Below are 15534 nucleotides of genomic sequence, written 5' to 3'. Positions count from 1 at the left end.
ATGGAAATACTTGTTGGCATTGTTTAAAAATGTTCTGCAATTGTATATATATTTTTTAATACTACTCTTCAATGTTCCCTTTAACTCTCCCCTGCTTGAAAGAGTCAGGAAAGGCTCTGAGCCTTTCATTTGTCATGTTGCAGAGCCTGCATGGAGATCTGCCCCCACACAGTTATTTTGTCTTTGCAGTGGTATCCTGAGGTGCGGCACCATTGCCCCAACACCCCCATCATTTTAGTGGGTACCAAACTTGATCTCCGAGATGATAAAGACACTATTGAAAAGCTGAAGGAGAAGAAGCTGACGCCCATCACCTACCCACAGGGCCTTGCCATGGCAAAAGAGATTGGTATGACTGCAGCTGGGTTACTGGTGGCTTAGTCAAATTCTGTGGAAGAAACTGCAACTTTATTAAAATAAATGTCTCTTTTTTTTGTGGTGCTAACTAAGCAGCAATGCTGTTTGTAATCGTGGAGAACTGCTTTGTAATTGCCCCTTCACTTCCCACAGGTGCAGTGAAATACCTAGAATGCTCAGCACTTACACAGCGAGGCCTCAAGACAGTGTTTGATGAAGCTATCCGAGCAGTTCTTTGCCCCCCTCCTGTAAAGAAGAGGAAGAGAAAATGTCTGCTGCTGTAAAGGTTACCTTCCCTGCCCCACTCTCCAACCCTGTGCTTTGCTCAGAATGATGGAGCAGTCACATTCAATGCCAAGTCTTTCTGTTATAAATTAGTTCTCTTCCATAAATTTTGAACCAATCAACAATTTCACGGTTTCATTTGTTTGACGTACGAAAGTTACTTTTCATTCTACTAAAAGCAGAATCCTGAAAAGACAAACTTATATAAAGCCTTATTTTTAAAATCCTATTCTTGCTCAATTAATTAAGTGTTGCCAAACTATCTGCTGAACTAAGTTGCATTGTTGTGCTACGAACACTAAGCACTAAACTGTTTTTTAAAGATTCTTCTTGAAGATGACTCTAATTTCTGTTAGGAAATGCAGAAACACTTTCTAGTTTTTCACAGTAACAGTACCGTATAATTAGCAAAACACTGCAGCCCGATGTGTTTTATTATTAAATGTTTTCTCAACCAGGGTCATTGCATAGCATTGTATATCAAACCTAAGTCATTGATGACTGACACCCTTGAGTCACAGTGTAAAATGCTTTATCATTGGTAAGGGCTTGGTTGCAATCTAGTTCTTGCTGCTGTGATTTAAAAAAATAAATAAATAACTATTCTTACTGAAGTGTATCTAGTCCTTTTGACAGCATTGTGTTGTGATGGATAAATGAAATATTGGATTGGATCACCTGATAGTGCCAGACAGTATTTTGACACTGTACAGATCAACTTACACTACACTGCCAGAGTAGTTGAAACTGAAGTGACTTTATTTAAGGTTAAAATTGGTGACCGCTTTCCCAGTCATGCAGTAGTGGAAGAGAGGTTGGTGTTCATAGGTAAATTCCTTTGAATTTCAAGTAGGGCATTCATTTAGGTACAACTTTGATCAGTCATTCCCACAATAGTTGTGTAGTAAATGCTTTTCTTGTAGAATTTCTTCTTACTGAGCAATATAACTTGTATTTTAAAACCTTTCTGATGGTAGAAATCTGCTTTTCTTTTTTTTTTTTTTTTTTTAATAGAGTAGAATATTCAAGCATAGCCTCCTTATTTTCCTGGTATTTCTGACCCAGTAAGTTATATGCTTTCTGAGGAGCTTTTAGTCTATTAACTAGGTGTAAAAATCCTGTGAAGCAGCTTTACACGTTTTAGTAATTTTTATATTTTAGACCTCTATAAACTATGAACCTTCTCAAATATCACTATTTGCCAGCTATCCCCAACACTGTAACATTACTAATGCAGACAAGTGTTTTTTGTCACCTACATGTCCATGTGCAGCATAGATTGAGTAATGGTAACTTGGGTCTGTGAGGTTCTGTAAATTAGTGCTAATGTTCTGTACAGCCTGAACTGGCAGAAATACGATGTTCAACTACACCCTTTCAACCACTAAAGCAAAACTTAAAAGTTGCAAAATTGTGAAGTTTTTACATTGATCTTTTGCTAATGCAATTAGCAGTATGTTTTGCATGTATGACTTAATAAATCCTTGAATCACACATGTGGTAGTGTTTGAGTTTCTGAGCAATGTTCTCATTCCTGCAACATGGTGACCCAGCAGGCTGCCTGGGCCAATGGCAGCTTGGGGTGCCATCTCCTCAGGGCTGTGTGCGCTAACCACAGCCTCTTTTGATGCTGCGTAAGAGAATTAAATGCAGACCTTCACAACAGCTCTTCACAGGCCATGCAGCATCATTAATGTTATCACTAGCTACCATAATGTTCTAAAGATTCTGATAACCAGAAAAAATGCATGTAGCACACACATACATCATTCAGCTTATTGAATGCAAATAAAAGCGATGATTACTTACTTTCTTCTAAATCTTACAGGCTTTGAAAGTGATGGCTCTGGTGCAAGCTACTTTGTTTAGCCTTTTAGCTGTAAATGGAGCCATGCTGTATGTGTCAGTGCTCCAGCCCTACCCACCAGGAGCTCATGATGCACCAGGGGAGGGGAGGGGCGAAGCTGCAGCAGGCTGACAGCAGCACCACCACTGCTGCCACCTGTGCACTGGTCAAGGTGCTGGACCTGCACTACTGCTGGTGACTTACCTGAGTGAAGGGCATCAAGCCGTATAACCAGATAGAAACCATTAGTCTGGGGCTTATACCCAGAACACCTGAACATAAGAAACAAGTTTTTAGCATGTATTTTATTTTTTATCCACATTAAGCATCACAGCAAGAACACAGCTATTCTCAACCATGTCATATGGTTACTTACTTCTAGCAACTTCTTTTAATAAGAAAGAAATGTTGCCTTAAAAAAAATTTGTTCAAGTAGTACATACTAGAAACAAGGAAGCTTTTTTTTTTTAAATCAGTTCCACCATACAAATATATATATATATTTTAAATTTTTGGCAGAATTACAAATTGATCTTTTCATTAATCAGAGCTAGAGCCTAACATGATAAACACAGAGCAAGGACATTTTTTTTCCTCTTTAGGTAATTATAGTATTAGTTTAGTTTCAAACTAATAAAAGTAGTCCTGTGTATCAACAAATACAAAAACCAGGTAGATCAAAGAATATTGCACATGTATGTCCAAGCAGCACTTAAACACAACCCCACCACCACCATGAGGGATTACCACAATCTGTAAGAAAAGTAGTGCAACCAGAACTGCTTGAGTTTAAAAAAAACACAAACAAAACCAAAACTAAATTAAAAAGGCAGTATGGGCCTGCCTTCACCACCCACCTTATCGCTTGGTTACAACTGGTCCCTTACTTACCTGCCTCCAGCACAAACACGCAGCCAGCTCACACTGCAGCGCTGCGTTACAGCACCTGCTCTACCACGAGCTCCAGGCTCTGCAGGGGCAGGTAATGGGACACCACTGTGCACTGGCTTCCAAGCAGAACTGGATGTGTTTTTTTCTTTTAAGGTCTGACAGGGCACTGCTCTGCGGGGCAGGCTGAGCTGGCCTCATGCCTTCACGTCAGTCAAACAGCCAGTTGATCGCACGGCTCTCTTGTGACATTTTACAGCAGCTGGGCTAGACCTTGTCCTACTGGTCCATGGTTGGAAAAGCGCAAGCTTCAGTGTAAGAGCGCAATACACGCTTCAACCATCAACATTGCTTGAGATCACTGCAGAGACAAGGCCACTGAGACCTCTGGTTTATTATACACAGTATGAGAAAAGTACTGCAATCCACTGCTATATGAAAGTGGAATATATCGTGAATACTTGAAACCTGCATTTAAGAACCAAAAGCATACCTCTCTCTATCCAGCTATGGCTATACGACATTGGTGTTAAGTTCCCGTGTCTGACAAGAAATACAAGATCCATGTTCCTGAGACAAACTGTTCAGCGCATTGAGCACAACATCTGGCATGTGGTCTGTTATCATCTTGGGACTTATTAAAATGCTGCTGAAGACTGTTTCGTTTGACCAGCTTGCTGTGTATTTAATATCTGAAGAGCACAACCTAAAAAACACAAAGACTAGACTGTCACAGGTGATAATCCCAAACCAGGATGAGGCTTCCTGAACAGCCTGGAGATGGCTTAGGGAGCAATGAAACCCTCCTCACTGCAGGAGGAAAGCGGGTTTCCAAAGAGCAACAGGGCTGGCCCTCGGGAAACAGATGGAAATACTGCTGTTGACCAGCCCTGAGGACAGAGCCATGCAGTTTCTTTCACCATTAAGGCACAATCCCTGTTAAGGTGCAATCAAATAATCCTGCTCACAAAGTGCAGAACACTGAGCAAAGAGGGAGGAGGAATTAAGCAACACATTCACACAAATACCAGCAAATTTGGGGCAGAAAGCATACAGTGGGATCAGTAGGAGGTCAGACACCAGATTTAATGCTGCCTATCCTACCTACTTAGGATTTTTTTTACAGAACAGTACACAATGGGGCTCTTATGCGCTACTCTAGTCAAGGAAAAAAAAAAACACGATTAACTGCTGTGCTGTGGAGTAAACGAAGAAGAAAAAAGTGAATTCACTAAAGTAAAGCAGAACAGCTGCCATCAAGAAAATCTGCCAGGTCTTAGGTGTTGAAGTATCTAACTTATAAAGCCAGTATTAAAATCTTTAAGCATTAAAGATTTTATGAAACTTAAATAAAATACTTACTGATATATTGAATGGGAGGGAAAAAAAAATTCCCCATCCCTTTTCTTCCTTCTTTTGGGAAGTTAGAGAAATTTAAGTTAGAGATTTTTTTTGTGCTCTGTAAGATGGTCTTGTGCTTTACATATGCTCTTATTCCTGATTCAGAATAAGAAGGGACAGAAGAAGCAGAAAGAAGCAGGGAGGTGCAGAGCAAGGAAACAAACAAAACCACCACAAAAGCTGGCTAACATACAATAAACAAACATGGTTGTTGGAGATGCAGAACTGGAAATGTACTTTGAAAGTAAGAAACAGCTTGAAATAGGTTTTAGGAAGACAGCATAGTGAATATTAACGAACATATACATGAATGAATATATACATTTATATATATATATATATATATGAATAAATATAAAGAACATATAATAACAAATGCCATTATTGAATGAACATATACGAATATATATAAAAATAGATAATTAATATTTAATAATGAATGTAATGAATCCCATTATTCCACTTACCTCTTGGAGCTGCATTCTTCTACAATATGGATAATCTTCCCTGGAAGATACAGATGCGGATACTGTGGCGGTGAATGTAAGTGCGATTCACCATCAAGGGCATTGTACGAAGGGGACCGATGAACCATTAAACTCTCCTCAGCTAGAAGAGGCTGGGTCAGGGCATCTTGGTTTCTACCATCCAGCTCAGTTGGGAAGTTATCTGGATCTCCTCCAAACACTTCGTACCAACACCCACGCAACAAAATCTGGTACTGAATTCAGAAAGAAAAACAGCTGAACTGAGGCTTGGTGTCTCTTTGAATAACTGATTCTAGTTGTGTGCTTGCATGCACATGATCTGAAACTACAATAAAAGATTAAAAATGAGTGCATGCACACACTCCCCAAACTTTCCTGTTTGGTAAAATCTCCTTACTGAATTTTCCCCACAGTGATATATACATGTATTTCACCAGTACCCAGCCCAAGACAACAGTAACGCTGTGTAAAACATTACAGTCTTTACCAGGTGAATTATTCTGTGTGGATTCTACTGTGCAGATTTAAGTCTTCTTGCACATTTATTTTCTAACTGTCCATTAATTTCTTCTAAATTCATAATGTCATCCAAATAGTGCATTACTTCTAATCCTGGGACTACAAGGAAATCTGGTGGACAGAGCACATTTAGCTTCATATATACAGAGATGGCTATTTTAAATCTTTAAACCTTTGCTCCATACCTTCAGTGTCATTTTGCCTGACAACACTGTTCCAACACTTTCAAAACTGTGTTTCTAACCAACAGTAAAGATAAGAGGTAAGCAATTAACACTTTAATGGAGAATTATTTGCCTTCCAAATTAATTCTGAAGGGAAAATTTAAACAAAACCTCTAATTTCTTTACTTCCTGATACTAAATGGTTATTAATGAAAGCAATCCTATTGATTTTTTTAATTAGTTTCCTTTAACAGCAAAACTAGCAAACTGATCATTTCAGGTCTTGGATGTTGTGCATTATTATCTTTCAGGTCTTGAACCTTGATGTCCAACAAGATAGACTTCTAGGTAAGACACTATCACAAATGTCACTGAATTAAAAAGGCAGTTTGTTCCAAGACACAATCAACTCCCATCATTAAAACAAAAATACACACACCACCTGCCACTTCATTAAAGCTGGGGCTTAAAACAGCTAATCATTCCACTGACTTTTAACCATTACCTGTTTTTAGTTACCTTAGGTCTGTTGCAGTTTGCCACAATTCTCACTATTCTCCTCTTTAAATCCTCCATGTTGGGCATGCTTAATCTGTTCAAACACATGTAGAACAAAGTGAAGCCTCCTATTTTATGTAATCTAACTTGTCTCCAAAAGAACAATTTAAAAATATTTCCATCTCACCTTGCAACAAGGTCCTTTCCAAGAATGACTGAAACAATGAAGTGCTTAGTGTAATCTGCAAGTGTTTTGCTAAAAGAAAAGACACGCTTTAGATACCCTGAAAAGATATGCACAATTTAGTTTTATTGTGGTCACTACCATTCAGTAATAATACCACTATGTGGCAAGAAGGACAGCAGCATTTGCAGTCGGTTCTTCAGTAGGCCTTCAGCCTTCAGACCTACTCGCATAGAGGACAGAGAATTTTGATGCTGATTGTAACACTAACAGAGCATTCTACTTCTGAAACATTTATTCCCCAAAGAACTCAACTGTAACTAAGAATGAAGCAAATACAATTTTACTGGAGAATGTACAGAAAAACAATACAGTCAAGCTCATCATGATCATCTAACATATCTGTCAACTATCTTGAAGTTCTCGACAATTTAGATACAGAACCAAATAACATAAGTCTTGCACTTACCTCAAAAGTCCTCCTGGAGGAGAAAAGGCGTAACATTTTAATGTTGGGAAAGAGTTCCTTAGCATGATTGCCAATATAGACGCTGTTCCACCACCCAAACTGTGACCAACTATCACAAGTTTGTACTCCTACAGAAAGAAAAAGAAGATTGAAACATGGATACAGAAAAAGCTTGGTGTAACTATTCTGGCAAACCAAATCATTTGGAGGGCAACTTACTGGAGCAATTGTGAAAGCCTGGTTTAAAATTCCATCATTTATTAGCTTTTGATAGATGTAATTTGCAGCTTGAGTTATTCCCTGAAAGACAGCATTTAAAGTTAGAAGGATAACAATCTAAAGTGTGATACATGTATACTTTAAAAGCAATGCTATACAAAACCAACCTTTGCTTTTAACATGTTCCTAACAGCAAACTGTAACTAAGTGGTCTTGGGCAGAATGGCTAAAATGCTTTCAGAATACTTAGTAAGGGCATGAGATTTGTCAACAGGATTGGATTACAAGTTCTACCTTGCAGTGCCAGAGACCGTATTTGATGCAACAAGCAAGCCACTGAAATAATTTGTGCAATCCATCTCATTAGGAGAATGCTCTTCTAGTTTAACTACAGGATCCCAAGTATTTCATTTTCTTACTGCAGAGATCAATTCTAAACAGCCACAGACTGCACACACCTTATGTACAAAGCCATTCTCTAGAACATCCTCCAGTGTCAAGTCTTCACAGTCTGCTGACAGATCAGTGAGAATGTCCTGTAAACAAAGCAGCTTTTGTCAGACCTCTCTGCAGGGCTTCATGGCTCACAGGTCACGCTGTACTGCTTAACGTTCTCATAGGAACAATCACCACGCTGACTTCCCAGTTTGTAAGCAGCCAAACACAACTGACACCAGAACACCACCCAAGCAATCATATACAGCAATCACAATCGTGATTTCAGCAACTATTTCCAAGCTGCAAACACATGTTGGAAATGCACCTTCACTCACAGTTAAAAAAGAACAACCAAAGTCCTCCCTCCACGCTCCTTACCAGAGGCACAGGGAAAATCACCCACCCAAGGACAGGAGCATTTACACCTTAAGCCTGGAAGACCCATACTTGTGAGTGGGTTGTTTTTAAATGTGCCAAACAATTTTCTCTAGATCCTAGGAGTTAACCCAGTCCTATAAAACCAATTGCATATACCAGATGGATGATACCTCAAAAGATAAGGTTCCTCTCACAGCAACCACAATAGCTTCTTTTTTGTGATCCAAAGCAACAAAAAATGGGATCTCATAGATCTGGAGGGAAAAACTGTATTCAGTAAACATACCAACTTTAAAAGTAAGCATTTGTTCTCACCTTCTGTAAGCTCCCTTATTGAACTCTTTATTCTATTATGGAAAGAAGCTGAATTGTTTTGTTATCGAGTTACTATTAAATGCCCTTATTGCAACACTGAGACAAATTTATGTCAATGGCTTTGTGACTGTTCCCTTAGACTGAAAAAAAAAGAACTGAAGAACATGTTTCAGGGCCTGTTTTAATTTGATTTTGCATCTTGTACTTTATAAATTTTGAAGGCAAACTAGAAACTTCACCCCCTGCTTTCACTAATTTAATCATTAACCTTTTTTTGGAGAATGCCTGTCCAGACTGTTTACCTTGTTATGAAAACTGATATGAATGAAGTCTCTGTACTGCAGTCCTGTTATTTTTAGGATGGATCCAAAGTGAAAGTTATGACGATCACTGCCCGTTATATCAGAATCTGTTGGTCTACTTCCGCAACTAACAAACACAGAAGAGAAAAACTTTCATGGTCAAATTTTTTAGGTTTCCTTTCAGGAATCAAATTCATTACATTTGCAGAATGATTTCTGCCAGGAATCAGAACGCTTCCCCCCCCCCCCCCCCCCCCCCCCAATATTACTATTAGTCTGTAAAAGATGTTACCTCTGCCCACAAACCTAGTTTTGCCTGAGCAGCATGCCATACATTTTCAGCTAAAGGACTGACAAATACACCATTGTTACAGGACTACCAGCAGAGCAAACAAGGCAATTAGAAAAGAATTCTTAAGACTAGGGGCCAATGATAGAAAATAGAAACAAGCAAAAGGAAATTTCAAACAAATTCTCTGTAGCAGGCTTCTCTGATGTTTATCTGTTGCATTATGTGATTTTTTTCCAAGGGATTTATTATTTCAGAAGATTAAACAATTTCATCTTACTAATTAATAAAACCATGATTGCAGTCATAAACCTCAGCGGTCAATTAACTATGTGGTAATCCTACTAGTATCATGCACACTTCAACACTGACCGCAAAAGATTTTTTGAGTAAAGGGGTCAGAGGGAATAAAACAGAAGCTAGAGGTACAGGGAACTTTCCCTAATTCCTTTTTAGATTGGAAAAACTGCTGATACGTTTATTTCTACATATACTTACCCAACAGACAGCTCTATAAAGCCTCATTTTAAAACATGGTTTAACTCTAGTACTTCTTTGGTTTAATTCCAATCAGCTCCAATTCCTGTGTCATTTTGCTAAATTAATTTTATCTCAATCACAAACTATTCTTAAGAAACAAAAGCTAATCTGTTTCTGAGGGCAGAGAGATGTTGATTTTTTTTTCCTATGGAATTTATGAAGGATAACTCTACCAGTCAAGCTCATCTACTCCCATGAGTGACATAATGAAACAAAAAAAATGCTATTCAAACAGTTTTGTTTCTGCTAACGCTAATTAAATAAAAGAAAGCTATCTGCTTTTATGGAATGTTACATGTTTGTGATCCAACCTACCAGTCACCATTGAGCTTACAGAGTGCAGTAAATGGGTTGGTGTAAACATAGTAGGGCCAGCCATAAGCAGCTGCAGCAAACAGCATATAATGAGCAGCATTCTCCAGCTCAAAGTCCAAACCATCAGTCTGCGAGGACAGGGGGAAAGAAGGAGGAGGAGGGAGAGGAAGAAGGGTGTGTTAGGCAACCCCAGTATAAAACCTGAACATAGACTACTAAAAATTAAGGCATGATGAAATACTTTTCAAAAGGGATACCTCAGGGTCTAAAAGGAACTTAGAATAACCACTCATATTCCAGGAAAATAATCTGTTTATTTACACAGCTATAGAGCTCAAGAATCTTGAAAATCTCTCATTGAAATATTTTTCTTCCAATACTTATACACCGATAAGCTTAATACTGATAAGCTCTGCAGGTCTCTCTGGAAGGGATGTTTTAAGCATGACCACATTGCCTAGTTTCAAAAGTAACTTGATAGGAATGCTTTGGTTGAAGTAGAATTATATACTTCAGTGCAACACAGACCAAAAGAAGATAAAATCATTTGCAAAGACCTTTTACCACAGCAAAAATCACTTAGCAAACTGTAACCCATCATCTCTACGCATTTAAAGAATGCTGGGTTTCCTTCTCATCTGCTCTGGCCATTTGTATCAGACAGAACTTATGCAGACCACTATACTAAGAGACTACTGAACCATTTTCTCTCTGTTCTTTTTCTCACATCTCTTCAGCAATGACCAATTGTCTTAAATGATTCCTTTTTGTACTTAATTCCCTCTGTTCATACATTCCGTGGAACAGAAGCACTATTAGTATAAGTGAATACACGTTGAGAGCTGGAATTTTCAAAGAGCCAAGACAACTTATATCTCTTTTCAAATATTGCAGGTACATAAGCCTTTGAAAAATCCTACTCTTAACGTCTTCAAAAGCTGGGTCAGTTTGGATTCATAATCAATTTCCAACCACTCACTTTTAAGTTGTATTTATTCAAAAAGCAGACAAATGTTTTGACTGAAAATTCATCGTGATGTTTTTGCTGTGTTTATTAACAAGTTGAATTGTGAATTTTTATAGTAGTGTTTAATTTCATCCAAAAAAAAAAAAAAAAAGGTGCACCAGGTGCTACAACAATCCTATCTTACCACAAGAGATGATGGAGAATGACAGAGGACTTCTTCAGGCTCTTTTGGGCAACTTTCCATTTTATCTTGCTCTTGATGGAGTAGAATCAGACCAGCTGCTATGTCACTTGGCACCAGATCAGTGTCCTGTTTAAAGAAATGAAAGAATGGTTAAAACCATCCCATACCTCAACATGGCAAAACAATTTTGTAAGAAAAAGCACCTGGAATTCTACTCTTTTCAGTTTATATGAAAACTAACTACCCTCTCCCTACCTTTAGTACAAAATGAATGTTTTCTTCAGTAAGACTGATGAGGACTTTACACACAATTTTTATCATTTAACAACATAACCTACAGAGGACTTGCTCAGCCAGATAACAAATAATGACCCTGATGTTACTGACCATTCTATGTCACTACATGAAAAACTTTTTTCTTTATACAGCTATTCCTACTCATTGAATACTGAACAAGAAAGAAGGATTTTACACAGGAGAGGACTGAAGGGCTTTTATTCAATTACCTGGGACAGTCACCTCTCCATAAGATTCACACCCTTTGCCCTACAAACCACTGGGCGTGCTGTAGCTGTAAATCAGCCTGCACTAGTACCACTTAATAAACAAGAACTTCTTGTCTTGAAATCATGAACACAGCTCAGAGTCCACTGAATCACGATTGTTTGAGCAGTAGGTGACCTAAGTTTGAGCTAAAATACTGTGTCTGCGTAGTCTTGCAGTCTACATTCTGTTTCCAAAAAGCAACTTCCTGCTCGTGCACAGCCTAGTCTGGTGTTTGCTCAGAAGTCATTCAGACCAGGAAGACTGCCTTAATATACTGCAGGGCTCTTTTGTTTAAATAGTCAGAAAGGAGTCTGATTTTCTGCTATGGTTATGACTCCTTACTTGCAGTCAGGAGGCAAAATGCCTGGATCTTCACATACTGAGGAAAAGAAAACCGTTCTTGCTCTCCTGACTAGACACCTACAGAGAAAATACTGTCTTCTCACAGCCCTCACATTTGTGATGGGAGAGACAAATCAGAGTTGTATACACTGTGTGAGAATCACCTTTAACTTTGCAATTAGCATGTTCAAAACCTGATTGCAGTCAGAGGCCTCTGGCCGAACAAAGGCACACGTAGCAACATCTGGAAATTCAGAGTTAGTCAAGAAAGAACACTAAAAAAGCTTTCCATCTTACTGAAAAGTAGTTGCGGAAAAGCTCTGCGATACTTGTAAAAGCCACTCGATGGTCATCATCTTGCACAATACAACAACACATTAACCTGATTCGTTTTTCCCAGACTCTGGTGGCAGTGTTCTTCACATTAAATAGCAATTGCCCTGACTGGCTGCTTTCCAAGTTCCGATTCACACCATCAGTGAGGTAAAACGTCTTTTTTCCTCCAAGCGGATCAAAGACGATTAGCACTCCAATGATGGTAAAGATGATGATAACCCAGCTGCAAAACAGGAGGAAGCAGGATGAAAGGGCCGCGAAACCAGGTATTTCTGACACATACGCAAGAAAATAGAACTATACGTCTTGATAGACAGAAAACAAGGTTAGGTACGAATTATCACACAAACATAATCTGTTACTGTCAGAAAGGTGCATGTTTTATTGTCAAGCCTTCAGCTCACTAGGTGTAAGGACAAGGCTGTTGACTCATTTCACCAGGGCACCAAACTCAGAATCGCAGCCCTTCTCGCTTTGGAAACTGAAACTCTGGTACACAAAGGCTTCATTTTTCACTACCAGTTAAGCAATCTAGTCACTCCTCTCTTCACCTTTATCTGTTTTCTACATTCCCATCTATCCTTCTTACCCTTTCTGATTGTCACCTCCTTTCTTTCACCCTCGAATGTGCTCTGGCAGAGCAGGAAACTCAAACCTGTTTATTTAGGGACGGGCACAAACTCATTCCACTTGTCTAGACTAAAAAGCTTCTCTCCATTCACAAAGAAAATGTGAAGAAACCAAAATAATTCATAAGAAATATCAAAGCACTCATCTACTGGTAAAGTGTTCACTGAACACATACAAAACAAGTGGAAGCACTATTTTCTGTTTCACGTAAACTGTCAAACTTAATTTGTGGGTGGCAGAGTGGAGGACACCTTTACCTTGCAATAACTGTCCCCAGGATGGCATTAATCACAGTCTTCTCACAGTGCACGCTGCTGTCTGACACCCACACAGCTCCTACAATAGCCCAGATGAATTCAGGAAAATAGAGAAGTAGGCGAGTATAAAGTAGCTTGGGAAGTGATTTTCTTGGGCCTGGATTAGAAATTGTTCCTGAAAAAATTGAGGAGAATTTAGAACAAGAACAGTTTACGAATGCATCTTAAGTACATAAAATCCTACACAAATAACTTTCTGAGCTGTACAGAAAGTAAGAAACTTAATTGAAACTACAAATTATTTCAAACTAGTGGAAAGCGATCAGTGAAGCTGAGAAAATAAAACTTCTTTCCACTTGAATAATTTAAATACTCTTCTAATTAGAGTGTGTTGTGAGAACCAGTATATTAGGAATTGTGAGGTCTCCTCTATCATTCCAGAGTCCACATGCAGATTTCAGATTAATCTTCACGGCATTACTTTATAATAAGGTGCCTCACCAAGAAAAAAGTACTTTTCTAGCATTTTTTAAATCCAAAATGATGACTAGAAGTTGCACTGAAGTTCTGCTTAGCCACGCACTTCAAGCTTTAACTCCTGTTCTACTTAACGTTATTTGCTGGGTTAATTTTATTGCAACATTTATAGGGATCACTTTCCTATGTATTTTTTCCACAAGCAATCCTTTGCAGCTAATGAACTTTTGCAAGATATGACGAAATATGCCTACGCAAGGCAAAGTTTACATCATACTTCAGGTAAGAAATGGATTTGGGATAAATTCCCACAAACTCCTATCAGAGACACTGAGCAGTGTTCCATCCAGCTCTGGGGCCCCCAGCACAGGAAGGACGTGAACCTCTGAGAGTGGATCCAAAGAAGGGTCATGAGGATGATGAAAGGGCTGAAGCACCTCTCCTGTGACGACAGACTGAGGGAGCTGGGGGTGTTCAGCCTGAAGAGGAGAAGGCTCTGAGCTGACATTACTGCAGCTTTTCAATACTTACAGGGGGCTTATAAAAAATGTGGAGAACATCTGTTTACACAGGCAGATAGCGATAGGACAAGTGGGGATGGTTTTAAACTAAAAGAGGGGAGACTTAGATTCGAAGCTGGGAGGAAATTCTTCATTCAGAGGTGGTGAGGCACTGACAAAGGCTGCCCAGAGAAGCTGCGGATGCCCCATCCCTGGACGTGTTTGAGGCCAGGCTAGATGGGGCTTTGGGCAGCCTGGTCTGATGGGTGGCAATGGGGTGGAACTGGATGAGCTTTAAGGTCCCTTCCAACCCAACCATTCCGTGATTCCATGGTTCTAGGTCACGTGCTAATGGTGAACGTAGAGGAGATTTTTAAGATGCTCTGGTGGCAATGAACGTATCATTTAGCCATACCAAATTATTGTGCTCATTATTTTAGAATTCTGACTAACAGAATAAATACTATTGACAAATATATATATATATATATATATTTGCTAGCATTATATTAGCATATAAATTAATGCTGACAGTTACTTAAGTTTGACTACCATTAAAGTACTTGAACTTTTATGTTTTGTTTTTTCCCTAAAATATCAACACTGGAAGAAAAGAACGCATACATATTCAAACGTTACTAGATATGTATAAGACATTGTTATTAACTCCTTACCTTGCATACTGACGTACACAAGAGCAGATAACGCACATATTATAGCAGCCAGGAGGACGAGGAGGACGAGCAGGTAGCTGTGCAGTAATCCTCCCCCGGGACAGTTGAACTGCCCTTTGTGAACGGCGTAAAGCACGAGGATGCCGATCCACCTACGGGAAGGTAAGATAAGGAAACTTGTAGCTGGGAGCGAAAAGCGAGCGCTGAGGAGACCGCGTGCCACGAGGCTTCCATCCCAGTGCCAGCAGAGTAACGGAACGGACGCGTTGTGGGGGCTGCGGGGCCGGTAACACGAACACGCGGCACCAATTACCCGGAGGCGAGCCGCGCGGCGCGGACCCCGCCGGGAGCCGACCCGCGGCCGCCCTACACCTCGGGCAGCGGCACGGCCCCGTCAGCACGGCCCCGTCAGACCGGGCACCGCCGAGCGGGGCCGGGCCGGGCCGGGCCGCAGCCGGCGCTCACCCGAACGCGCCCCCCGCGCACCGCCCGCAGGCCGCAGGGCACCGGGGGTCGGTGCCGGCGCCTCACCACAGCAGGCGGAGGGACAGCTCGAAGGCCCCCGGGAGGACGAAGTCATCGCTGCCGATGGCCCAGCGCCGCCCGAACACCACCAGCCCCGGCATCGCGCACGGCCCGGCCCGGCCCGGCCCCCTCGGCCCGGCCCCGCTCCCCTCAGGCAGCGCCCGCCCCGCCGAGGCGGCGCGATCCCGGCCCGCAGCGTCA

At 40.4% G+C, this 15534-nt stretch overlaps 2 protein-coding genes across 4 annotated transcripts in view; one reads left to right on the top strand and one right to left on the bottom strand.

Moving 5' to 3' along the window:
* The window catches only part of RAC1 (Rac family small GTPase 1), a 14811-nt gene extending 12675 nt beyond the window's left edge, over positions 1-2136 (top strand). For all 3 annotated transcript variants that reach the window (XM_027469312.3, XM_027469313.3, XM_021272806.4), the window contains 2 exons: positions 190-349; positions 511-2136. In XM_027469312.3, coding sequence (XP_027325113.1) covers positions 190-349; positions 511-641 — 291 coding nt within the window. In that variant the 3' untranslated portion in view covers positions 642-2136. The remainder of the gene's footprint in view (positions 1-189; positions 350-510) is intronic.
* On the bottom strand, positions 1628-15534 carry DAGLB (diacylglycerol lipase beta). Its single transcript, XM_027469302.3, has 15 exons — positions 15340-15534; positions 14809-14960; positions 13158-13332; positions 12232-12493; positions 11047-11172; positions 9896-10023; positions 8752-8878; positions 8305-8388; positions 7777-7854; positions 7319-7399; positions 7100-7227; positions 6634-6702; positions 6468-6540; positions 5245-5498; positions 1628-4082 (listed from the first exon to the last, which is right to left on the bottom strand). The coding sequence occupies exons 1-15, from the start codon at positions 15432-15434 to the stop codon at positions 3890-3892; spliced, it is 2025 nt and encodes a 674-aa protein (XP_027325103.2). The 5' UTR covers positions 15435-15534; the 3' UTR covers positions 1628-3889.

Source organism: Anas platyrhynchos, chromosome 15 (genome assembly GCF_047663525.1).
Source record: "Anas platyrhynchos isolate ZD024472 breed Pekin duck chromosome 15, IASCAAS_PekinDuck_T2T, whole genome shotgun sequence".
In the NCBI taxonomy this organism is placed as follows: Eukaryota; Metazoa; Chordata; class Aves; order Anseriformes; family Anatidae; genus Anas; species Anas platyrhynchos.
Note: the sequence above shows the minus strand (reverse complement) of the source record. Positions and strands in the feature narration are given on the sequence as shown.

What these genes read in the sequence shown, in the direction of transcription:
- DAGLB (XM_027469302.3), bottom strand. Translation starts at nt 15,434, where the DNA reads ATGCCGGGGCTGGTGGTGTTCGGGCGGCGCTGGGCCATCGGCAGCGAT. An exon ending in TTTTCCGCAACTACTTTTCA is followed by an intron (nt 11,173 to 12,231) that starts GTAAGATGGAAA and finishes TTCTTTAAACAG; the next exon opens with GACACTGATCTGGTGCCAAG. An exon ending in GGAAAGGACCTTGTTGCAAG is followed by an intron (nt 6,541 to 6,633) that starts GTGAGATGGAAA and finishes GTGTTTGAACAG; the next exon opens with ATTAAGCATGCCCAACATGG.